Source organism: Leucopleurus acutus (assembly GCF_964270905.1).
Source record: "Leucopleurus acutus genome assembly, chromosome: 10".
Classification (NCBI taxonomy): domain Eukaryota; kingdom Metazoa; phylum Chordata; class Mammalia; order Artiodactyla; family Delphinidae; genus Leucopleurus; species Leucopleurus acutus.
This window is the reverse complement of record NC_139153.1, coordinates 39,519,827-39,544,213: the sequence shown is the minus strand read 5'-3', so window position 1 is coordinate 39,544,213 and position 24,387 is coordinate 39,519,827. Positions and strand designations below refer to the sequence as shown.

The window sequence follows — 24,387 nt, the reverse complement described above, 5'->3', positions numbered from 1 at the left end:
GGCTTACCTGAACACCTGCCTCAGGAGTGCCTTTGCTCCCCATCTCCCCCCAGCTGGAGATGCCCAATCCTAGCCCCAAACAGTTGAAGAGAATAGGAGGCAGCATTATCCACGAAGAGAGGCACGGAGGCTCTTCACAAGACTTGACCTTGCGGTATGTGTACACAAGGCAAGCCTGCTGGGACAAGCCTGCAAACCCACTGTGGGTAAACAGCCTGGGGCAGCTGCCAGAAGCCAAAGTTTTAGGGAATCAAGGGAAGAAATGGCCTGGCAGGACCCCACACCCTCCCTCCCACAGGAAGCCAGCTAAGATTAGCTCTGGTCCTCTCTGCCTGTCCTTTTGGAGGAGGGTCTCCTTTCCCACAGCAGTTTTTTTCCTGCTCTGTTCTCCCAAGGGATCCAGGTGGTTTTCAAACTACAGCAAAGAAAGACCTGAGAATAGAAAAAGAGAAAAGAGACTTCTCTCCACCCCCAAGTACTTCCTGTTCCCCAAGAAGTCCTTCCTGACCTACTGTCTGGTTGTCAGCCCCAGGCTGCTCCAATGCCTGCACCTTTTACCCCATGCTGTCAGCTTCTGGAGCTTCATGGGGTACACTCCACTCCTAGGGTGTGAGGTACCAGCAATGTTACCAACCATAGGTGCCTCCACGTGGGACCCAGAACCAGTGGGATCAAAGGGCAGGGGTCAGGCCCCAAAGAGCTGATGGCAGTGGGGGCTTCACGACACTGACACACACACACACACACACACACACACACACACACACACACACACACACACACACACACACACACACACACACACACACACACACACACACACACACACACACACCATACACACACACACACACACCACACACACACACACACCCCCCAGATGTTGGGAAGGGGAGGTAGTCACAGCACCTGATGTATTACAGTGACTAAGTCTGCTTATTTGTCATTTATTTTTAAAATATATTTAAACAGCAGCAATCACTTCCAAAATGCAAAAAAAAAATTACAATTTTTAGAATAAAATTATAATGTTTATAATGCGAGTCAGAAAGAATTGAAGGTACAACTGAGAATCAAATCACACAGCACTGGGCATGGCTAGAGAAGCCAAGGCCCACTGGCTGGGGGGGTCAAGTTGACAAGAGGTCCCAACGAGTGAGGTTTCCACCCTCAAATCATACCCCCCCCCAACTCCCCATTGACGAAGCCAGTGTCCTCTAGATTAGAGAAGGAGAAGCGTCAAAGAGCTGGCCCTCTGTGGGGGATCCGCCAAACCCAGTCCCCCCACCAGCCAGGGACCTGCTAATCGACCTCCTCCATGTTGCTGTAGGTGGGGGCTGGGCGGTCCACAGGGGGGGCGAAGCGTTCAGGGGCTGTCCGCGTGGGGGCCACGTCAGGGGCCTGGCCAGGGCCTAGTCCCTGCAACAGAATATGAGGACAGGGGTTGGGGGCTGCCCAGTATGCCGCCTGGCATCCCGGGGGTGCTGGCTTGGAGCCCTGGCACCCAAGGGAGGGCCCCAAGGCAGGCGCAGACAGCAGCGGCATTGAGACAGAGAGACGAGATCAGCCTGAACAGTCTCACTTTATTAACACTTTAAATACAGGAAGCTGCTTGGGCAGGGCTAAGCCCCAGGCCAAGGGTAGGAGCAGCAGGACAAACGGACAGACAGCTGGACGGGATACCCACCCTAAGATGCTCTGCCCCTGCAGGAGCCACAGTCCCCACCCTCTCCCCTCAGATGCACACACTGAGGCCCAAGCCCAGAGTTGGTCCCCACCACAGCGGCAGGCATGGCCTGGTGGGCAGGTAGGTAGGCCAGCTCACAGCAGCTGCCTGCAGGCGAGCTCATCTCCAGGGACTCTGGGATACCAGAGGATAGAACACGTTGAGCACGAGGGCCATCAAAGCTGCCACGGTGCCCAGAACAAAGTATCGGAGACAGCCCTCGTCTGGTGTGGTAGGGCCACGTGGCGGGGGGCCCACCCAGTCCTGGGGCCCCCAGGAACCCAGGGGCGCAGGCCCCTCGGGTACCGGCTCCTCCTCGGCCTCCAGCTCCTGCCAAATCCGGGAAGCCTACGGCGTGCGGAAACGGCCATCAGCACCCAGGGCGGGGGTGAGGGGGTAGGGGGACCCAGTGTCCCCAAGACCCCTGGCCATGACAGTCCCGCCCAAAGTAACCGGTGCTAACCCCGTACATCCCAGGTCAAGTGGCAGAGTGGTGGACAGGCAGGAGCCAAGTGGGCCATTCGCAGGGTTGTCTAGATGGAGAGCACCACAGTGGGAGAATCTTGATGGCATTTTGGCCTCAAGAAGCTCCCCTATCGACATGCAACTTCCCCACAGGGGTTGGGTGGGGGTGGGGGTGAGGGTTAGCTGGTCAGTTTTTTAGCCCAGGCTTCCCACAGAGGAGACTGGCTCATGGAGGACAGAGCTGCCAACCCCAGAGTCATCTCCTGGCTCCCGCCCACCTACATCCAGATCCTGATCACTGTATGAGTCTGAGCATAGCGGGCTCAAGGGAGGAGAGGACAGCAAGGAGACAAGTCCAGAAAAGAGTTTCGGATGTGCCCACCAACCAGGCCTATGGCATCCCATGTCAGTAAGAGAGACAGAAGATCCTGAAGGCACAGTGGGGACAAAAGCTCACCTCAGAGAGGGTGATGGCCACGTTGGCTATGGCCTGCTGGATAGGCCCTGTCCTGAGTGCACATCAGAACACAGGGACGATCATAAGTGAGGGTCTGTGGGCTAGCATGTGGGGAGTGTGCAGAGGGAAAGTTGGGAGGTGTCAGGTACAGTCTGTTCACACCACTATACCCAGTGAAATTTGGAGCAGCTACTTGGCCCGTAGCCTATGCACACACCAATGGCAGCGTGTTGCTGTGTGTGTACCTCTGTAAGTGTCCCTGCAGCCTGGGAATCGCTCTGGCTAAGGCTTTGATGTAAGGGATCCCTGTCTGTGACTCTTAAAAATCCGAAGGTTCCAGGGGCCTAGGACTGTAGAAGAGGAAGCTGTGCCCTACCCCCACCCATCTGTGAGTTGGGCCCCACTAGCCTGAGCAGCCTCCCCGTGCCTCACCTGGCTGGCAGCAGACTCAGCTGCAGGGCCTAGGTCTGGGTGGTGTTCAGAGTGACCTGCCCGGGGGGGCCTCTCCACAGGAGAGTTCCGCCGGCGGTAGAAGAGTACATAGGCATAACGCGTCACGACCTGGCTCTCGTCTACCGTTGTCACCGTGCTGTCATCAAACAAGCGCCAGCCTATGGCAAGGTGGGAAGAGTGTGAACATACCCTGCACCAACACCCCTACCATCTATCCTGCTGGCTGTGTGTGCCCTCACCCACGTCGCTGCGCTGGCTGCTGCGATCATTGGGCAGGCGTGCACAGGCAGTGTAGTGGCCACCGATCATGCCTCCATAGTGGTTGATGACAGCGTACAGGTCATAGCTGGGCAGCTGCTCCTCTTTCTGACCGATACAGAACTTGCTCAGGTCCAGGTTCCTGTGGTACCAGCCAGAGAGAGGTGAGACAGTCAACAGGTGCCCTGGATGCCGACCTTGGCCCCCATGCCCTGACTACAGTCACGAGAGCCCACTGCTCACCGAACAGGGAACTCCACCAAGTCATTGATCTTGTCACGCCAGATGAAACTGCGAAAGGAGAAGCGCTTGAGCTGCACGATGAGCACATTCGGCAGGCGCCACAACAACAGCTGCTTGGAGGCCTCGCGGTGTTGTTTGCACTGCGGGCAGTACCTGACAGGGGACAGAGGCGGAGTCAAGACCGACAGACCTCCACTCCACTCTTCCCCACTACCTGCCTGCTGCCCTGTCCTCACCAAGCCTCCTCAGGTGCCAGCACCTCAGGCCGCGTAAAGAGGTTCAGACACTGGTCCAGAGTGAAGTGGCCAGCACGGGCAGCCTCACCAGCAGAGCCGGGATCCTCAGCACATTCCAGCTCCTTGGAGGCTACCAACACAAACTCCTGCAGGCGCTCATTGTTCCGCCAGACTAGAGCCAGGCTGCAGTCATCACCCAGCTCTAGTGGGGTGTCTCCTGGAAACGGGCAGGGAAGGGAATCATGCAGCTGTGGAGAGCAGCCAGCCCAACCCACGCCAGGGGTCCCTCCCACGGCCTCAGACACCTTTGTCCTCTAGCCGCTGCTCTCGGTTGGATGCATCAATTCTATAGATAAAGAACTGGGGTGTGTGGGAATTCATGGCTTCACTTGGGTGTTGGTACCCGGGCACAGCAGCTGTGAAAGAACATGATAATCAGAGCTTTCCTGTCTACCAGAGCCTAAACAAGCTTCCTCCAACCTCCCCTACCCCAGCTCCAGAGCCTTTCACCAGACTTTTACCTTCAGGCCGGGACACCCTCTCACCAGCAGGCAAGGAGCCAACTTCAATGGGCCCACTGGCCAGCATCTCAGAAGAAACTCCACTGGTGCTGGGCACAGGGCCCCGATCAGGGGATGCCCAGGCCCGGGGGACCCCTGCGTCCCCCTCAGCCACAGGGGTCACCATCTGGAGCTCCGGTGGCTGAACAGGGTCCCTGTCATTGTCCCCAGCCTCCAGGGAGCTAGTGGACAGCAGTGTGTTGCAGCCAGGGCCCTGGGACTCCAAGGCCATGCGGCCAGGCTGGAAGGGTGGCTGGAACACACTCACAGAGTACCTGGTAACAGGCAGCAAAAGCAAGTAAGAATCCAGACCAACGTGTCCGGCACCTCTGCACTCCACCCCCACGCCCCACCTACCCCACCTTAATCCAACCACTGGGCACTTACCGGGCATATCCCTCTAGCAGCTGAGCAAGACGGGCATAAGTGAGGCGTGAGGCAGGTACACTGACCAGGAAGGGGTAGCCAATGTTCTCAGGGCGGCAGAGGCCCTTATGGTCAGGCCAATGGGTTTTCTGACAGAGCCTGGAGAGAAGGAGGAGGTAAGACTAGGGCCTTAGCCACACCTCTACGCTAGGGCTAGACCAAGGAACTGGGTATGCCAGCCCTGCCTCCCCCAGGGTCTGGTAGAGTGGGGTGGCAGGTAGAGGGCTTAAAATATATGTGCCTTTATGTGGAGAAGAGGTAGGGCAGCAAGTGGAAGGTGGAGAGGAGGGACGGGGGGAGACCACGGGAGTCCTCACTGGTTGCAGTAGCCCACGCGGTAGCAACGGGTACAGCGCTTCAGCTTCTCATCCTCTGACTGCTGCTTCCGCTGGCAGGCTGCACACTTGGAGATGGGGACGCTGGGCACCTGGGGGCGCTAGGGTGGGTCGTTTGCCTCAGTGAGGCCAGGGCAGGCAGGAACGCCCCCCTCCCCCATCAGGGCCCTGTGCCATCAGGTTGGCCCCCACTCACCTGCTGCACCTCTAGCACCACCACCCGCTCCTTAGCCAACTCTGGGGATAGGAGCTCGAAGCAGAGGAGTGTGTCGGAAGGTGACACAGTGTCCAGTGAGTGGGAGGGCAAAAACACACGGTGGAAGCGATTCTTAATCACCTGAGGACAGAGAACACACAGATCCTATGTGAGGACAAGCCCTTTCCCTGGCCCTGCCACAAAGCACAAGATGAAGATATGACCTTGATCTTGGGTCAATGGGGGCAGGGTTGGGGATTGTGGCCCAAAAGAAGTATATGCCTCTGCTGGCCCCAGCCTCAGTGCCCAATGGAATAAGGAGCCTGGTGCCTCACAGAGCATGAAAAAACCAAGACTGGGGCAGGTATCAACCATACCAGCTCTCCACACCAAGGGCCTCTACCTGGCTGTCAACCAGTGGGCCCTGTTGAGACTGCACCGTGGTTACTATGAAGGGGCCGCATTCAAGGAGGCATCTCCCTACCTCTACCCCCGAGGTAAAGGACACTACCAGGCAGCAGGCTAGGAACCTTTGGGGAAAACCGGCACACAGATCTGGGAAAACAGGAGGGAGAAGCAGAATGGATGGAGAACGTCTATAGCTGGTGGATGGCTAGTCCTGCAGCTCAAGCTCCTTGTCTGAAGAAGGAAGAGCAGCTGGGGGCCAACAACAAAAGGGGGAATAAATCCAGATGATGGCTGGGAACTGAGAACACCTCAGTTACATAGCCCAAATGCCTGGTTTCAACCATGTCTCAACCAATAGCACCCCACCTGTCTTTGTGCAGTCACATGCACGTTTGTGTGTACACATACAGATGCTAATGATCGTACACACGTATCTGCGCGCTGCAAACACAGACATGTGTCCACGCGCGTAAGAGCCTTGGAAAGACAGACACACCTCAGCCAGACGCAGGTTCTCAGGCTTCACGTGGACACTCTGAGACAGGGAGTCCAACACTTCACTTGCACTGGAGTTCTCCTTGCTGATGCTCACCAGAAACTGTGGTGACAAGAGTACAGAGTCCATGGTGGGAGGTAGGCCAGGGTCTCTGCGAAAGCCCAGCAATACGGGCTTACTTCTCACCTTGACGGGCTTGCTGTGGGGCTCCCGGGCAAAATAGAAGATGGGGAGAACCTTTTGCTTCTGTGGCAAGGGCACCGGCAGGTACAGGAATGGGTCAAAAGTGATGGAGACCTGCAAATGTACAGTTTCCACTGGGTGGCCACAGAGGGAGTGGGGGGCAGGATGCTTGTGCCCTGAGAGCCCAATCCACGCCCTTGGAGGGCTCTCAGGGTCTCACAGCCAACCAGCAAATTCTCAGGCTTGACAACACTAGATGGACGAGGAGAACCATTAGGAGAGAACAATCCCTGTTTCTGGTAGTTGAGGCCTTCCTCAGCCAAGCCGCTTTAACCATCTGCCTCTCATTTGCACACCTTGTGCCTTTCCAATCTTACCCATCCCCACCCCACCTTACATCACCCAAACATCACTTTTACCTCAGTCAGGAAGCCTACCAAGCCTGACCTCTGCAGCCCACACAGGGCCTAAGGCCTCCCCCTCACCTTCTTTGCCCAAATCTTGCCCTGCAACACCTAAAGATGCACATGCCTCTGACCCCATTCTGACCAGGCTAGCTAGGACAAGCTGGGGGTGTCTTTCTAGGAGAATCCGTCACACCTTTGCGCACACGGGGCACACCAGCTTCGACTTGTACTGTCCCTGAAATAGGTCCACGATGAAAGAGTCATTCCTCATCTTGTGCCGCTGCCAGGCTTCCTCAGCTACCACCTGAGGAGCAGAGTGGTGAGAACCGAGGAGACCTGGGGATGGAGACGTGCATGAGACATGCCCACCTCCGCCCCCAACTCTGACCTCATCAGGTCGCCCATCTGAGTCCACGGTCTCCGTGTAGGGCTTATTCTGAATACGGTTCAAGTCCTCGTGCAGCCCATCCAGCAGGAAAGCCATGAACTCCTGGGCATCGTGCTGTGCATAGCCTGTGAACTGGCTGGCCTTGCTCGCCACAATGGCCTGGAAGCAGGGGCAAGATGTGAGCATGGAGCCCCAGCACCTACAATGCACCCAGCTGGCTAGCCCTTCCCACCCTCTCCAGCCAAGGTAGGAGTGGCCACAGATCACCTTCAACTTGGAGGGCTGGAAGGCATGGTGGGTTCCCTTCCACAGCGCCCGGAGCAGCACAGCAAAGCCGATAGCCAGACGCCCACCAGTCCCCAGTGGGTTGTTGTAGTTGATCTCGGCCTCAAAGGAGCGGTCTAGGGACAGCAACCAAGGAGAGGTGTGAGCAGGGGAAGATATCCCCCATCCCCGGGGCTCTAAGCCCCCGTTCTCACCGTGGAAGAAGTCCCGCAGCTCCCGAGTATTGGACAGAGACTGGATGACGCTGTTCATGAAACAGGTGTTGCCTAGATTGACAAGGCCAGTGAAGCCTGGCAGACACACCTTCTTCTCTTCCTCCTCCTCTTCCTCCACGCTGTCTCCACTCACCGGGCTGTGGGGCATTGGAGGCACCATACATGTGGGCTTGGGCTGTGGGAGCAAGAGGGGCATGAGAGAGTAGCCCTGGGCTCTCCAGCCTTCAGCCTTGGCCCTCCCCACCAAGGATTCTCACCGATGCCAGGTGTGGCTCTGGCTTTGGGGCTACATGCTCCATGGGGGTGCGGGCTGCCACACCATCTAGGCCTGGGTCCTCAGATCGAGCCTTGGGTTTCTCCTTCTCCACAGCCCGGGCTTCCTCCTGGCCTGTCAAGGGGTGGGGGGTACCTCCCGGTGGGGTTGAATCCAGAGGGGTTGGACCTGTCGGCACGGCTACCTTTGCACCACCCACTGCACCTTAAAAAGGGGGAATGGTGGGGCTGGTGGTTAGCAGCATGTGGCACAGGGTGGGGGTCTGGGTCATGAGGACTGGGCAATGAAGGGAGCTCGTGTGCAGACCTCGTGCAGCTGGGGCCTCCAGACCCCCCCAGCGCTGACTCTGCCGCTTGCGGAGGCAGATGTCGATGCGAGAGGCCGTGAAGCAGAAGGTGCACTGCTCTGGCTCGATCAGGTTCCTGCAGGAAGAGGCTAAACTCAGAAAATTAGGTGGAGGGGATGCAGGGCTAGATGGGTCAGGGGGATGGAGCCCAGGGTAGGACTTGCACAGTGGCGGGGCCGGGCACCACCCACCTGAGCTTCACCTGCCAACGGAAGATGGTGTGGGGCCCACAGCCCGGGTGCGGTCTCAGGAAGTTTCCGTCCCTGTAGAGGCAGAGCAGGGGCAGAGAGCAGAAGAGGCAGGAGAAAGAACATGAGACGCACTGTCCTGCCTGAAGCACACTGTCTGCCCTATGTGTCTGCCCACCCACCCACCTGGTCTGGAAGATAAGCGTGAAGTCCTGCTCGCGGAAAAGCACTCGCGATGTGTCCCTGCAGATTTCCTTCACGTACACGTGCACCACCACTGAGTCCGGCCCCTTCTCATACGAGTCATTCTTGACAAATGCCAGGTTCACCATGGACTTGGGCTCTATGTTGAGACCACATCTCAGCACCACCCAGGACAGGTTCCAGCCTGTTCCTACTCTACTTCCTACCCACCCACCAACCTTGCAACCCAAACTAGAGCTCTGCCTGCCCACCCCCAGCCCCACCTTTACCATCCACCAAGGCTGCAGCATCTGCTGCCACTGCCATCTCCTCTTTGGAACGATCATCTTTCTCAGAGTCTCTGCTCCGGGCCATGACTGGGGACACTGGGTCATTCCTGGGGGCTACTGCCTTCTTTCCTGTCAAAAGTGCTAGATTCTCCTCTGAGCCCAGGAGGCAGGTCTGGGGGTTCAGTGGTGGTACACGGAGCTGTTCCTCAGCCTCAGCCTGTTCATGGCGAGATTGTGGGCAGGATCAGCCCTGGGTCTGGCAGGTGGCCCCCCACTGCAGTCCACACCCTTCCCCCTCACCTCCCAACTCCCAAGCAGGCACCCCACTCTCACCTGGGTGGCCGGCTCAGCCAGGAATTGGGGGGCATCACCCCGGGGTCCAGGGCCATCTCTGGACCCTTCCCCCTCCGGCCCTCTGTGGAGATGCACAGCCCTCTTGGCACTGGGCCCTGCTTGGGCCCCAGGGCCAGCCCCTGCGCCTACCTCACCACGGCCCTGGGCCCGCTTCTGGTTCCGGGCCTCCTGCTTAGCCCGGCGGGGCTCAGGGCCTGGCTCCAGGGCAACAGGAGACGGCTCCTGCCCATTCTCCTGGCACCGCAGCCCTGGCACCAACTCCTGGGTCCCAAGAGGTTTCTTCTGCCAAAGATACAGCAGTCAGGCCCTGTTAACTACACTGAGTATCCCTACCCTACTCTGCTCTGAAACTTACCAGGAGAGAGGGCCACGTGAGCAGAGGCACCTTCTTGGGCAGTGACAGCTGCAGGAGGCCACCTTTGCGAGCCTGCACTTTGGTGCAAGAACTTTCTATCTCAGCATAGAAAACACCACCCCACTGCCGACCACCTGGCAACAGAGTGGGAGGAGTGAGCTGAGGTAGGGGATATCAAAGGATTCAAGTATACTGCTGGGCTCAAAGCAGATGGACATACCTGGAAGCCGCACCACACAGTCTGTGTCTGTGAAGGCAGCATCTACCTCCTCCAGCCGCAGGGGACCGGCTCCCACACGCAGCTTGACAAACACCTCATCAGCACTCTGCCTCCAATCAAGCAACAACTCTACAGAGGGAGTGTCAAAAAGATTGTGAAAGTCTCCATGAAATTTTGATGGGAGTAAGCAGGTACCAGACACCCAGCCCTAATGCAACTGCTCTAGATAAAGGCTATATCCCCAGTGCCCCCTCCTCTCCCCTAGCACTCTATCATCCAAAAGGCTTATTCATTACTCACCGTCTTTGGTCGGCTCCTCCCGAGTGAATGCTGACCCTGACAACAAAGGAAAGAACAGGGAAAGGATGATGGACAGGCAGTCTCCAAGACTATAACATCCCACCAAACACCATCTTTAGGACTTCAGCCAAGTACCCCAACTTCAAAACTGAGGCTCTACCCAGCCTGCCATTGGTCCTTCTCTCAGCATCAGACCAGGATGGAAGGAACAGCAAAAAAGTTATCTCCCAATCCCCAATCTGTATGCTCAACAGGAAGGGAGGAGGGGAAGGCCACAAGCACTCTGGGAATGCCACTACCACCTCTCCTAGGATCTCCATCCTTGTTCTCCTGGTTTGCTGGATCCTTCTGCTTCTTCTTACTGGTGGCCTCCTCCAGTCCTGGGGGCCCTCTCCTTGGGCCTGTGGTGCTGGCCCCGCCAGACATCTTGAGCCGCTTGGGTGACAGCCAGAGTGCCCCGGGGTCGGCAACGGTGTCTGGGTCAGGGCTACGGCGCTTTCTTCCTGGCCCAGCTATCTTGGCAACTCTTTGTGGACAAATTCTCCAGCAAGGAATTGACAGCCTAACGAGAAGGGGACAAGTGATCACTACCAAGGCCCAAAATTTGCTCCTTGGTTACACCCAGGGCTCAGCAACCTGGGACACTTCTAAGCCTATGGAGAAATATCTCTCTACTACCTGATGTAGCCCTAGATACTCTCAGACTATTCCTAAGGCGGAATAAATAATGCAAGTAGAAGCAACCACTTCTGGCTGAGCCTCCTAGATGCCTGCCATACAGACCCACAAAGAGAGAAGCCTCACTGAGGAGGTGTCAGGTCAAGGCAGCCATGGCCTGGGACCAGGCTCCTCCAATCTGGAGAGGAGCCATAGCTCCAGCCCACAGGGCTGGCACACTGAGCAGGGTGCTCACTTTTCCTTCACTCTCACTGGCTGCTTAGTCACCACCCGAGAAGTAGGAGGAAGGCAAGAAAGGAGGAGACAGACAATTAAACAGCAGGAGGACCAGGCTCTGTGGCTGAAAACAGGCCCAGCCCAGGTGCCACCACTGCCCAGGCATCATCTTGAGGTTAAGGAGCCCCACCTGCCACCTGCCAGTTCCCACCCTCCTCTGAACCTGCTTCTGTGCACTGCTTGGTTTTTGTTTTTGTTTTCTTACATCTGGAGAGAGTCCCCTCTCCAGCTGCTCTCCTATGCAAAGAGGGGCCTGCAAAAGCTAAGGTGAAAAGGGTATTCAGATGTCACATTTCCCTTTCAGCAGCATCTCTGCCTCGGGGTGGGCATGCAGTCTGAGACTGAAACAGGCATTATCTCCTTCCTTCCCATGTCCACCCCCTCATTAGCTCTTAGCCAGTTTCCCACAGACCCACCAGTGGATTCTGGGCTGTTTCTCCATCCAAAATAAAGGTCTCAAAATTGAGATAAAGGTGGGGATGAACGAACCATGGATCCAGGATCCCTGGCAGACTCAAGCATGGCCTGAGACAGTAGTAGGACAGATAGTGACTAGTCTGTGTTCCCCAGAGTGTGAGTGTGTGGGAGTGGGGAGCGGAGGTTTGGCGGGGGACGGGGGGATTCTTCTACGGGTCAGATGTGGGACTGGTGGGCTAGATCTTCAGTGACGACAGGTCCAGAATCGAGGGGTGGACATCTGCTACCTCTTTGCTCCCAGGCCCCAGCTGAAGGTCGCGTCCCTACCCTCTCCTCCTGGGACGTTGAGGAAGGAACGGGGCTGCCTAGAGCCCCAAGGTGGCCTAATACGGCCGCGCGGGGTTACTGACCACAGACCAGCGCCCCGGCCGGGCTGCGACCCAGCTCCAGCCTCCGAACCCTGGGCCCGCCACCACCTCCTCCAGGAAGCCGCCCTCGCTCGCCGCCAGCCCTCTTCGAGACGGCAGGCCGGCCACAGGCTTTAGTGTAACGGCCCCGCCTGCATCAGTGGGCCCGGCACGCCGCAGGGCTCGAGGGGCGGAGACTGGTACGGCCCGTGACCTTGAACAGGTCGCCCTAGGCCCGCGTCTCGGCCTCCCTGCTCCGGCGAGACAGGCGAGCAGCGGCCAGCCCCACTCACCGAGCTAGGCCGCTGCAGCCAGCCCTCTTCGGGCCCTGGCAACCCGCTCTCGATTCCGGTTCCGGCGTCAGGTCGGTTCCGGTTCCGGCGCGCCCCTCCCCCGTCCCGGCGCCGCCGCCACCACGGCCTCAGCTGCTTGTTTTGTTTCCACTTCCAGTTACGGCCGCGGGTGCCTGAACGCAGAGCTGGTGACGCACTTCCGGCGGGAGCAGCTCCGGGGCGGGCCGAACGGAGGAGGCGGGGCTCCGGTGCCTTGGCCTCGGTGGGGCCCTGCTGGTCGCAGCTTCTAGGTTCCGCCCAGAGACTCCGCCCTCCCCAAATCAGAGTCGGTCACACAGCGGGGATTCACACTGGTTTATTGGGGGCCTTGCCAGGCTGGGGACTTTTCCATGCACAGGCAGTAATAAGTGCGGGGCGAGGCTGGGGACTGGGGTAGGCCTCGGGTAGGGGTCACTGGCAGGTGTTGTAGATCTGGACCTGCAAGTTGATGGCTTGAAGCACACTGCGCATCCTGGCCTCCAGCCCGTCCAGCTGAGCCGCTTTGCCCTCCAGCGCCCGCTCGTTCTCCTCATAAGTGCCTTCCAGCTCTAGGAGAGACAGGTCTCAGATGAAGGGTCCTTCTCCCAGAGTCCCACATCTCTGGCGTCCCATCCTCACCTTGCAGTCGCTGCAGCTTGTCCTGAGCAGCCTGCAACAAGCCGCGAGCCTCATCCCGCAGTTGTTCTGCCCGTGCCTGTGCAGCCAGCACACCCTGGGCCTTGCGCTCAGCCAGGGCCCTCACTGTCTGGTACTGGTCACCTAGTGGGCCCTTCAGCAGCTGCAGATATAGAGGTCCGGGGCAGGGTAGTGGCCCAGTGGAGGCCCAGCCTCTACCCCCACCCCTTCCAACTGGCTCTGCCTCAACCCACCTGTTCAGCTTCCCGGGCACGACCCTGGGCACTGCCAGCTGTTTCTTCAGCGCTAGAGGCTGCCAGGCTATTACCTGCTCGTTTCAATTTCAGAGCCTCCAGGAGACCATCCAATTGCTGAGCCCGCTCACCTGCAGAGCTCAATGCCTTCTCTGTACCTGCCATCCTCTCCTGAACCTGCCACGGGTGGGCCTAGGGTTAAACAGGTTTATGCAGCATGCTCACAACCTTGCCCCACTGATGTCCCAGGGAGACCACACCTGGTGCAGGGTCTGCTCTGTGTCCTGTGTGTCAACCACTGCCCCCTGGATGGCACCCTGAGCAGCACCCTGTGCCCGCTGGGCCTCCTCCAGCGCTGCCTGTACTGTCTCTGCCTTCTGTTTCTCACCCTCAGCCCGGCTCCTGGAGAAGAGAGGGAATCAGGACTTGCAAGTATCAGAACTAGGTGTCAAGGATGGGGTCCAAGGTTGGGGTCAGACCGTGCCCGCTGTGCATCCTTCAGTAGCTGCTCTGCCCGATGCACGTCTCCCACAGTACGCGCCAGGATCGTGTCCACATCTGCCAGGCTCCGGACCCGCTCTGCAATCTCGCCCGCCAAGTGCCGGATCTGCTCAGGTGACGCTGGGATGGAGAGCTCTAGCACCCGTGTGGCCACCATCTCAATGCTGTCAGGATCAGCCCCCTCCTCTATGGGGACACAGGCAAGGGCTTAAGGACACAGATTCCCCAGCACGGGCATGGGGACACAGTCTTGGGGTATGGACTCAGGGACCACACATGGGGTATGGATTTGCTAATAGGCATAAGGATGTAACCACAATGACAGGGACTATACATGGGACATAGATGCAGGGTCGTGGACTTGGGGACTACATATGGGCACGGGCTCAGGGTCCAGACACCCTGAGCCCTTGCCCATCTGTGGTCACAAACACAGGTACAGTGCAGGCCCTGACCCAAGTATGAACAAAGACATGGGGAAAACACCACATGGCCTGGGCCACAAGGGAGGCTCACGGCTGAGGAAGTCCTTCACACTCTGGATAAGTTCCCGCAGTTCCTGGTTGGCCTGTTCCACCTGTCCCCTGGAAGCATTAGCCTTGTCCAGGGCTGCCTGGGCCCGCTGCTGTGCCTCGCCTGCCTGCCGACGGGTCTCAGCTACCTGGCTGAGGATGCCACCACCTTCTGCCAATGCCCGCTGCAGTTCTGCCTGTGTGTGGCGGGCCCGACCCAGCGCCAGATCCGCCATGGCTGCTGCCCCACTGCAGCTGAGGCCCCCACAACGGGGCTGCCCATCCTCGTCCCGACAGCCAGCACCCCCGCAAGGGCTCGTAGCACAGGGTGCATCTCCCGGGGACCCACACACCTGCCAGGCACAGAACAAGTCAGGGTCTGGGGGAAGGAACAGCCACACCCATATGTCCCACCCGACACTTGTGCCTCACCAGTTCATTTATGCCTGTCAGGCTCAGGGCATGGGTACGGGCAGAGAGCTCGCCCAGTGCCTGCTGGTTGGCCATGTGCTTGTGGTTGAAGTCCTTCTTTCGGGCACCCATCAGCACCTCTGTCCGGTGCCGTGTGGCTGCTGAGTTGCTCACAGGGCTGGGCACTGTCAGGGCTGACATGTTGGCACGACGTTCTGCCTCTGCAGACAGGCTGTGGGCATGGCGGATGCTGTCATAGGCACCTAAGTCGGGCAGAGGCAGGCAGTCAGCTGAAGATCAACCCTGATCCACCCGCCTAGTTGACCAACAACTCACCCAGGAAGTTTGAATGCTTGAGCAGGTCCAGATGCTGGTCAAGCTGCCGCAGTGTGAGATTAAGTGCAAGCCCGTCTCGCTCTAGACTGCTTAGTGCATGGTTGGCATTGAAATTCTTGTCCTGCACATCTGTGAGCTCTGCTTCCAGCTGGGTCAGGTGCTCAGTGGCCTCCCCAATTTCACGCCTGCATGGGGTGATGAGGAGATATTATTTATAGAGACTTCAGCCCTAACGCATCGGGCCTCTGCCCCATCCCACCATGTATCCTCAGGCCCGTCCGCACCGCAACTCCTCTGTGGCCTCCACGAGCTGTGCAGTGGAGGCAGCTGAGGCGTTACGGGCACCGACGATCCCCTGCACAGTGCCCAGCTTCTCCTGCATGTGCCAGAAGCTGCTCTCAAAGGCACCCAGCACACCCGTCTGCTGCAGCTCCTGCGCCCACTGCTCCAGGCGCCGTGTACGAGCAGCCAGGTCCTGTACCACACGGTCCCAGTCCCCGAAGCATGCGTGGCAGGGGTGGCAGGCAGGAAAGACGCCCGAGAAGCCACGGGCACACTGGTCACAGCGCACGCCAGACATGCCCAGGCGGCAGCTGCAGTGACCTGTGGAACGGTGACACTGAGGTGTGTCTATCCCACGAGGGTCACAATCACAGGCTGCAGGAAAAGGGAAGACCACAGAGTTAGGGCGCCAGTGGGGCATCCTTGGAAGTCCCCCATCCACCCTGGCCCCACGAGCCCCCTTACCGCGGCACTGCAACCCAGGGTCTCCCCAGTGGAGCTCCTGGCACTCAGAACAGGTTCGCCCACCGAAGCCAGCATGGCAGTGGCACTGTCCTGTGAACTAGAGTGGGAACAGGGCAGAGGTCAGTCAGAGGCTGAACCCTCAAGACGTGAGGCAGGCAGCTGGCCCCATCTCCCCAGGGATCCACAGGAAGGTCCCATACCTCATTGCAGGTGGGGCCTCTGGCTCGGCTTGGGTGGCAGGCACAGGGCTGGCAGCCATGGCCACTGGTAAGGTTCCAGAAGTTGGGGGCACAGCGGTCACAGCTAGGGCCCTGGACATTGGGGAGGCATGGGCACTGCCCACTGCTTGGGTCACAGTTGCACCGGTCAGTGGATGGGCACTGCTGGGGATCGGTGCCCAGCAGGTTGCAGGTGCAGCCTATGCCAGCCAAGATGAGCACACTGGTTAAGGAGAGCTGGAGCAGGGAGCCCCACCTCAGCCACCCCATCCATACCCACACTCACGGTGACAGCTCTGTCGGGCAGCCTGCCCATGGAAGCCAGGCTTGCAGTGGGCACAGTGCGGCCCCTCTGTGTGGTGTAAGCAGCGCAGGCATTGCCCCGAGTGGGAGTCACAGGCATCAGGGTCCGTGGGGTCAATGTTACCACTGCATTCGCATGGTTGGCACTGGCCGCCTGGCCTTGATGGGTCCCCAAAGTGCCCAGGGGCACAAGCTTCGCACCGCAGCCCTGCCCACGGTCGGGGGAAGGCGTGAGTGCTCAGCCCAGCTGCCCCACCCTGATCCCACGCCTGCACCTTACCCACTCACCTGTGTAGCCTGCCCTGCAGTGGCACAGGATCTGCTGGGAGTACCCATCCCGATGGCAAGAAGTAGCAAAGTGCCGCCGGCTCCCGGGGCCTTCAGGGCAGGGACAGGGCCGGCACTGGCCCCCATATGGCAGCCGTGGGTCCCCGTGGAAGCCAGCAATGCACCTGCAGGGAGAAGGAGGAAGAGCTGTGTCATCCCTGAGCAGCCCGCCCACCCACCAGCTCACTCATAGCTGCTTCAGGCTCACCTTTCACAGTGCTCACCCCCTGTGTGGTCACGGCATCCCAGGCAAGCGCCTGTGTGGGGGTCACATTCGTCTGCATGCCCGTTGCAGACACACGGCCGGCAGTTAGGGAATCCCCACTGGCCACGCTGGCAGCGGTCACAGCGAAGCCCAAATGCACCAGTTTGGCAGGGGCATTGCCCATTGGTTGCTTCACACAGGCCGCTGAGTGCCCCCTCAGGGCTGCACTGGCAGGCTGGGGGCAAGGCAGAAGCTAAGCCAGGGAGAGGGTTTGAGGGGAGTTTGGGTGAGGTCACGGTAGAAGGTCAGGGAATGGAAGAGAACTGCAAGTGACCAGGGCTGAGAGTATGGGGTCCAAAGCAGAGTTGGAAAAAGGAAGAAGCAGAGCCAGAGGAAGGAGGGAGAACAGTAGTGGCAGCAGGGCAGAGGTGGGGGCGGTGTGTGGAGAGAAGAACAGGAGAGACAAAGAGGCAGGTGATACCTTGACAGCCTGTGGGGCCAAAGCCATAGTAGCCAGGGGCACAGAGGTCACAGCGACGCCCAACCACTGCAGGTTTGCACAGGCACTGACCACCATGGGGGTTGCACTCAGAGCTCAGTGAGCCCTGGGGGTCACACTGACAGGCTGTGGGGAGAGGGGACAGGGCAGGTCAAGCTGAGCCCACACACCTCCACCCCACCAGCCAAACCACAGGCACTCACGCAGGGCTCCGTTGTAGACCAGTGTGGACAGGCTGATGAGGAGGGGGGCGCAGGCCTCAGAGGGAAGGGTCTTGCTGGGCACCAGACCCTCCTCGTGGCAGCGGTAGTGTTCAAAGGTGGCACGGCGCTCCAGAGAAGCCGCATCACCCCCACTAAACATCTCCAGCACCAGGACACGGGGCAGCAGCACCAGCTTAAGAGATGAGCAAGGAAGAATAAAGTTCAGACCCAGGACCATGTTGGAACTGCCAGGACACTAAGCTTAGCACTGCCACAGACCTGCCTCTTCTGTCACAGACCCCTTCTATACAGTCACCACTACGGGACCCATCCCACAGGCCCTGCCATCTTGGTTGGTGTGGGAAGAGGGAACTATTCACCGAGTCAATGAGTAGGCTGGGTCCAGAATAGGGGGCCTCAGGCTGGGCACCTCCTCCTGTTCGCACCAGCTTGAGATGCAGCTTGTAGGAGATGCCAGGCTCAAGGCAGACAGGTCTGGGAAACACCATGTACCTGAGGTAGGTGAGGACAGGTATGGGGTCACCCAGGCTTCCCGTATCAATCATCTTGGGCCTCCCCACCCCACACACAGCAACCAAATCCTTGGCCAAGAAAGATACTAGGGCTGGGCCAGGCCAAAAACAGCTGGACAGCCTGACGGAGAATCTCTACAGAAGATTCCCATAAATGTGCCTTCACTGGGATCATCACCTGTGCAGACAGTCTTGCTGAGAACAGTCCATACAGCCTTGCAACCCCAGAGCATTTCCCTGGCACAAATGCTTGCCAATTTTCCCTCAATGCCCTTTTTACGCTTCCTCCAACCTCGACCTCCAGCCTCCAGTCACGGCTCCTCTTTACCAAGACTGCATCACCTCCCCTCACCCCAGGTCATTCCCATCAGCCTGCAAACCCATGCTAGGGTTATTTTATCCCCCCTGAAAAAAATCTTTGCTCAAGATCTGAGTCTCTCCCTGGCTGCTGCTTTGTCTTTGCTCTCCTGACCAACAAACCCCTAAAATTTAACTGTAGTCACTGCCTCCACTGTCTAGCCTCCCACTCCAGGGGAGCTTTTGCCCCCTCCAGCATGCCATAGAGTCAGCCTGTCCCAAGGTCACCAGTGACCTCCATTTAGCCAAACCCAGTGGCCACTCCTCTATTCTTATCTGCTCCAGCATCCAGCAGCATGCAGTGAGGTCAGTGCGCCTTCCTTCCTGAGACGCTCTTCTCTTGGCTTCTGGGACCTTGTGCAGACTCCTGATTTCTCCCCATCCCCCAGCTACTCCCTCTCTACTGGGCTCTAACACTAGAGTACCCCAAAGCTTGGTTCTGCCCCTCCTTCCTTTCTCTGGTCATTTAATCTAGAGCCACCTCTTTAGGGACAAGTCCCAAATTTACATCTCCAACCTGAGCCCTCCAGTAATTCCAGACACAGAAGTCCAACCACCCACTGGCCTTGTCCCCCATGTCTAAGCATCTCAGAACTGCTCCTTCCTATGTCTCCATCTCAGCGAAGAACACATGCCATCCAGATGCCCAAGCCCCAAACCCTAGAGCCACCTTTCCACTTTTTCTCCCTTTCCTAAGCCATCAGCTCTGCCACTGGAACCCTCTGGAAACTTCCTTTTCTCGCCACCTCAACTGCTACACCTGTGTCCAGCCCACTGTCACTTAGCTAACTCAATAGCTGCCAGCAGATCTCCCAGCTTCCACCTTGGCCCTTTAGGTCTATTCTCCTCTCAGAAACTAGGGGAGTCTTTGCTAAACATAAGTCACAGTTGGCAAAATGTCTATAATGGGTACAGCCAGCTTCATTATGCTATTCTCTGTTTCTATGTATTTTTATTTTTACATGATAAAAAGTTAAGAAAAAAGTGATGAAGAAAGATACATGAAACAAATACTACCCAAAATATAATTAAGCCTTAGTCAGACCAGTTACATCCCCACTCAGAGTACTCTGACACCCTCCCTTCCCCCCAAGGGCACTACCTATCCTGACAATCAATGGGCTCCCCTTATTTCCTGCCTTGGCCTCTGGAACTTAGACCCCTGAAGGAGGAGGTCTTGTTCTGTCTACTTCCTTCCTCTGACCGGTGCCACGCCCAGCAGCAGCTGGCAAACAGTACGCAGGAGGAGGAGGCACTTGAAGGAAGGAACAGATGAATGAGCAGGGGGGTCTTCCAAGTGCCCTGCAGGGAGCTTAGGGCTGACCCACAGCCCCCCACAGTTGTAGGTGCTACCATTAGTGTCCTCACCTGCTGCCTGGTCGCAGGGTCCCTGGGATGTGGTCATCCTTGGGCAGCACGTGCCCACATGGGCTGTGGGCAGATACAGGCCCTGGGCGCTGCACAGTCAGTTCCATCTCTGCCCATTGCTCAGGTACCTAGGGGAATGGGGTGATGGATGAGATGCTCCCACATCCAGAGGGTCAGCTCTGGGTTAGGTGTCACAAGGTCTGACCTGGGGCTCCAAGCGCAGTAGCAGGTCATAGTCCATAGCTCTTGGTACAGAGGCCACCAGGAACTCCAGTGCCTGGCCTTCCCGCAGCCTAACAAAGCCTGGGCCAGTCCAAGATGGAATCCCCCCAGGGGTCACCAGGCGTGCCACCACATCAGGTACCTGGGAAGCAATGAGGCTGGGGGTGTGGGCTCAGGCAAGGCACTGCCTCTTTTGCCACAGCCTGTCCCCAAACCCCAGCTCTCTAGTTGAGGCCCTGCCCGAGGCAGACACCCTCCCTATACCAGGCACCACCCATAACCCTGCCTCTCCAGCCATAGTATCACCCATGCCCTGTCCTTCAACAGTGCCCCCCTACCTGCCCCCGAGCTTCCTCAGCCTCCCAAGTTAGGTGGTCAAGGAAGGGCCGGAAGTAACCAGGCTGCACCTGCTCACAGCGTCGCCCCACCATGTTCTGGCGGCAGTGGCACTGACCTGTGGCCTCGTTGCACCTGGGGAACACATGGTTACTCAAGAAGGATCCCCTTTCCCGCCCAGGATCTTTTCCCACCCCTCCCAGGGCCCCTTATACAGTACTCACTGGGGATCCAGGGCACCACCGACATCACAGTCACACGGACGGCAGCCAAGTAGGTCGTGGCTCAGGCCCCAGTGGCCAGGCTGGGGGAGAAGAGGTTGCTGAGGGCCAGAAATAGACCCCCCTCTCTGCCCAACAGGGAATCTAATGATGGCTCTCAGCCTCTACCACCCCTTGGGGAAAGCCTGGCCCCCCGACCGCTGGCTCCCACGCTTGGCCTCCCAGACCTGAGGCCTCTCAACCAGGATCGGACCCAAAGCCCTCAGCGCCCACCCAGTGGGGCAGGGACACCACTCCCATCCCTATCCTCTGAGGATAAGTGCAGAACTCCAGCCCCTCCAGTCGCACCAGGCAGCGGTTGCAGCCACGTCCAGTCACTAAACGCTTGCAGAAACAGGCTCCACTGTTGCGGTCACAAGGGGTGCCCCCTGGCACTGTGCCCCGTGTATCACACTGACATTCTGTGGAGAAGGAGACCCATCAGCACTTTGGGGAGCTGGGGCAGTGCTCGTGTCCAGTTGGGTCCAGAGTAAGAGGTCAAGGGTTAAGGTCAGCACAGGAGTTAGGACAGGAAGCACATACGCTGGCAGCCTAGAGGGTCACTGGCACTGAGCCCAAAGAAGCCATCACGGCACTGCTGGCAGCGAGAGCCCACCACATTTTCTTTGCAGCGACACTGGCCCGAGACCAGCCCCAGTGCAGGATCATCATGGGGATCACAGCGACCACCGTCTTGGGAACCCATGGGGTCACAGTCACAGGCTGAGAGCACAAAGAAGTGCAGGGTTACCCTTATGCCAACTAGCCCAGCACCAGTCATCTCTCAAGCCCCCACCCTAGATTCCCAGTCTGGCTCCACCCTCCATCCCCCCACCCCAAATCCCTGCAACCTGCACAGCAGTCTGGCACTTCAGCTCATACCCCAGGATCAGCCTTCCCTCTCCCATGTCCAATTCCAGCCTTACAGCGACACACGGCTGGGTCTCGCAGGTCCTTGGTTGGGTCACGGTAGAAGAAGGGTCGGCAGAGCTCACACTGGCGCCCAGCTGTGTTGTGCTGACACCCATCACACACACCTCCACTCACGTTGCCAGATGCCAGGTATATGGCCATGTCGAAGTGGCAGCTGTAGGTATGCCCATGGCACTCACACTCTTGGGAGGGGGGGGGGAAGAGCAGGGCAAAGGCCACTTGAGGGACCATGTCCTGAGAGTAAGGGGCTTAGGGGCCCCCAGTGCCACCTTAGGTCCCTGCCACAGGCCAGAATTTGTGGGTGGGGGTTCAGGGACTTTAAGGCTTCAGCATCATACTGGGCCCCTAACCAGAGCAGACTGTGGCAGAGGGTTGAGGGAGTCCCCAGGGGCATCAAGACCAGGATACCCTTCAGGCACAGCCTAGGTGTTAGGGGCTTAATCAACCAGCTCTAGGTTCTGCCCAGGGCACAGCCAGGCCACAGAGTCCTGGGGCTATGAGGGCCAGGGTCTCACTTACTCCTGCAGGCGTGACTGTGGCCGTCCTCAGCCGGATGCCAGGGCAGATCATGATAGAAATCCTGACACTGCTCACAGTTGAAGCCACGAGTGTTGTGTTTGCAGATGCAGGCCCCATGAACCTAGCAGGGTGGGTAGGCAAGTGGTCAGCACTGTCCAGCCATGCCTGCCCCTGCCCCCAGCCCTACTCCAGCCAGTTGAAGACCCTCACCATGCCCTCAGCATGGGCTGGTGCCCCTGGAGCGGGTGCACACTGTGAGGCGTGTCCATAGCAGAAGCAGTTGCCACGCACAACCAGCTCGTACAGGGCATAATAGTACTTCTCGCGGATCTCCCGCCGTGGGTCAAGCAGGTTGTCCCCGAGCGTGTGTAGCCGTGTCAGGTTCACCCGTAGATTGGTGATCTTTAGCAGGTCTAAGTGGGGGAAAGGGGTTGAGGGCCAGCTGTCCAGGCAGGCTCTTGCTGCCCCATGCCCACCCAGGAGCTGAAGCTGCCAAGGTCACCTTGGGAGACCTCCTGTCTACAGCTATATGAGCTAAATTGGACTTGGCACCTGCCCTAGGAAGCACCCAGAATAGCTACTGAGGCCTCAGATAGTCATCACCAGCCGGAGGCTGGGACTGCGCCAGCCTCAAAGGATGGAACACTCACTCTGGATCCATGGGCTATAGGGGTCTGGAATAGGGATTGCAGGGTCCAGCACACGATAGATGACCTGGAAGGGCATAGAGTCATTAGAGACACTGGACCTGCCTCATGCCCGTCGTGCCCCCCTTCTGCCCCAAGCCCAGATCCCAGCCCTCACCTCGCCTTCAGTGGATGGCTCAATCTCTGAATAGCGAGACTCACAGACTACGTCATCCCAGTGCCGTGGGGGAGCCAGTGGGACTCCTGGGAAGTCAGCCCCACAGTCATAGGAGAAATATCTGTACACGTGCCAGGTGCGTCCAAAGTCTGCTGAGCGCTCCACCAGCATGGCAGCAGGGCGAAACGTCTGGGTGGGGAGCATGGCTGATCAGCGGGCACTAGGACCCAAGTCCAGCCCAGGCCCATCAAGAGCCCTGCCCAGCTGGGGCCTGCCCTCAAGCAGCTCACAGGCAGGTGGAGGTGACCAGGGGAAGCCAAGCAAGGATCAGGAAGGGAAGCCACCTCTAGTGGGGAGACTCAGCGGTCACGGGGCCCAGGGAGGCAGCACCTGACCCAGCCTGGGATTGAGGCAGCGTGTACAAAGGCCTGGAGGGGGCAGGCAACAGAAGGTGTGGGAGGTGAAAGAGCCTCCCATCCAGCCAGGGCACAGCATATGAGCACAGGGAGGCTGGGCTGAAGAGCTGGGACTCTGTTCAGGGGCAATGGGGAGCCAAGCAGGGTGCTTCAAGCAGGCTCCCAGACACGCGGGCACCTTGAAGGTCATAATGAGGTGCGTGAAATGGAACTCAGCCTCCAGGTCCAGCTGGATGGTGACCACGGGGACACCTGGGGCAGGAGTCGGAGGTCAGGGACTTGAGGCTACTTGGTGGACAGCCCTGCTCACCCATACCTCACCCACAGCCTCACCATTCTCTGACTGCCACCAGGCTGCCCGGCGCTGTGGTGCAAAGCTGGTAACTACATTCTGGATGCGATGGCTGTTTGGGTTGTCTCTAGCAGAGAAGGGGCGCCGGGAGTCACACAGGAAGCATTTCTTCTCGTCCTGGGTCGGGTCAGGGTCAGGATCAGCGTTAGTACCTCAGCCAGTGGGCACCACCCTGAGTCAGCCCCCCACCTCAACTCCAATCACACCTGCAGGTGACTGACGATGCAGTAGGGCTGGGGCCCATGCAAGCCACAGGTGGATGAGGCGGTCAGTCTGTCAGCACGGCCCACCAGCAGGTCCCCTGTGGCGGGGTAGCAGCTTCCCCGCAAACAGCCTGGAACATCCGGGGCTGGGGCCTGGGCCAGGGCGGTGGCCGGCACTGGGAACAGGGGATCAGCTGGTTCTGCTGCACTCCCACCCCATAGCCCCAGAGCCAGCTACCCCAGGACCCACCATCACATCCCGCAACCCCCAGGCCTTCACCAGGCCCTCTCACCACTCAGCAGCAGGCCCAGTAGAAGCTGCCAGGGCCCAGGCTGTCCCCGCAGGTCCCTCCCTTGTTCCCCTGCGGCCCGCTCCATCCTGAAGAGGAGAGGAATCAGGATGAGGGGGGATGAGAGGTCTGGGGCCCATGCCCATCTATCCCCTCCCTTGGGGTCCCGTGTTGACTCTGCCTGTGTGGGTCCTTGGCCGATTCCCCACTCGGTCCTCTGTCTGTCCGGCGGTCCCTCCACTAGCTCGGAGTCCGGCGACTTTGAGCAAAGTTGGGAAGTACGGCAGGAAGCAAAGCATGGAGCGG

At 58.7% G+C, this 24,387-nt stretch overlaps 2 protein-coding genes across 13 annotated transcripts; both read right to left on the bottom strand.

Moving 5' to 3' along the window:
* Positions 1 to 944: 944 nt before the first annotated feature.
* On the bottom strand, positions 945 to 12,455 carry USP19 (ubiquitin specific peptidase 19). 12 transcript variants are annotated; one of them, XM_082847242.1, is made up of 27 exons: positions 12,319 to 12,455; positions 10,547 to 10,809; positions 10,248 to 10,283; positions 9,948 to 10,076; positions 9,728 to 9,861; positions 9,352 to 9,654; positions 9,019 to 9,235; positions 8,732 to 8,888; positions 8,549 to 8,620; positions 8,318 to 8,433; positions 7,995 to 8,215; positions 7,717 to 7,912; positions 7,505 to 7,638; positions 7,238 to 7,396; positions 7,043 to 7,153; positions 6,446 to 6,556; positions 6,260 to 6,361; positions 5,356 to 5,496; positions 5,142 to 5,260; positions 4,786 to 4,923; positions 4,360 to 4,673; positions 4,144 to 4,254; positions 3,839 to 4,055; positions 3,603 to 3,755; positions 3,341 to 3,501; positions 3,081 to 3,259; positions 945 to 1,419 (listed from the first exon to the last, which is right to left on the bottom strand). In XM_082847242.1, the coding sequence occupies exons 2-27, from the start codon at positions 10,671 to 10,673 to the stop codon at positions 1,303 to 1,305; spliced, it is 3,975 nt and encodes a 1,324-aa protein (XP_082703368.1). In that variant the 5' UTR covers positions 10,674 to 10,809; positions 12,319 to 12,455; the 3' UTR covers positions 945 to 1,302. The 12 variants fall into 12 exon arrangements, with proteins under 12 accessions (XP_082703368.1, XP_082703359.1, XP_082703361.1 ...); XM_082847233.1 differs by having other exon boundaries at positions 7,995 to 8,209; XM_082847235.1 differs by having other exon boundaries at positions 5,142 to 5,251; positions 7,995 to 8,209.
* A 213-nt stretch (positions 12,456 to 12,668) lies between these two features.
* On the bottom strand, positions 12,669 to 24,169 carry LOC309967487 (laminin subunit beta-2; the record flags this gene model as incomplete). Its single annotated transcript, XM_082848153.1, has 32 exons — positions 12,669 to 12,905; positions 12,976 to 13,135; positions 13,227 to 13,403; positions 13,487 to 13,628; positions 13,706 to 13,913; positions 14,244 to 14,592; positions 14,672 to 14,913; positions 14,987 to 15,171; positions 15,271 to 15,643; positions 15,734 to 15,830; positions 15,934 to 16,151; positions 16,238 to 16,462; positions 16,543 to 16,706; positions 16,790 to 17,021; positions 17,268 to 17,411; positions 17,489 to 17,681; positions 17,869 to 18,001; positions 19,747 to 19,874; positions 19,952 to 20,110; positions 20,307 to 20,439; positions 20,529 to 20,608; positions 20,874 to 20,986; positions 21,108 to 21,287; positions 21,491 to 21,679; positions 22,017 to 22,137; positions 22,227 to 22,429; positions 22,667 to 22,730; positions 22,821 to 23,009; positions 23,415 to 23,488; positions 23,570 to 23,705; positions 23,795 to 23,967; positions 24,085 to 24,169. 32 exons carry the CDS (start codon positions 24,167 to 24,169, stop codon positions 12,769 to 12,771), a joined length of 5,406 nt encoding a protein of 1,801 aa, XP_082704279.1. The 3' UTR covers positions 12,669 to 12,768.
* Positions 24,170 to 24,387: the final 218 nt, after the last annotated feature.

Excerpts from the sequence above, each read along its gene's own strand:
- USP19 (XM_082847232.1), bottom strand. The coding sequence starts at position 10,673 with ATGTCTGGCGGGGCCAGCACCACAGGCCCAAGGAGAGGGCCCCCAGGA. Across the intron at positions 8,434-8,548 it reads CGTTGGCAGGTGAAGCTCAG|GAACCTGATCGAGCCAGAGC; the intron begins GTGGGTGGTGCC and ends CTCTTCCTGCAG. Across the intron at positions 4,674-4,785 it reads CTGCTAGAGGGATATGCCCG|GTACTCTGTGAGTGTGTTCC; the intron begins GTAAGTGCCCAG and ends GCCTGTTACCAG.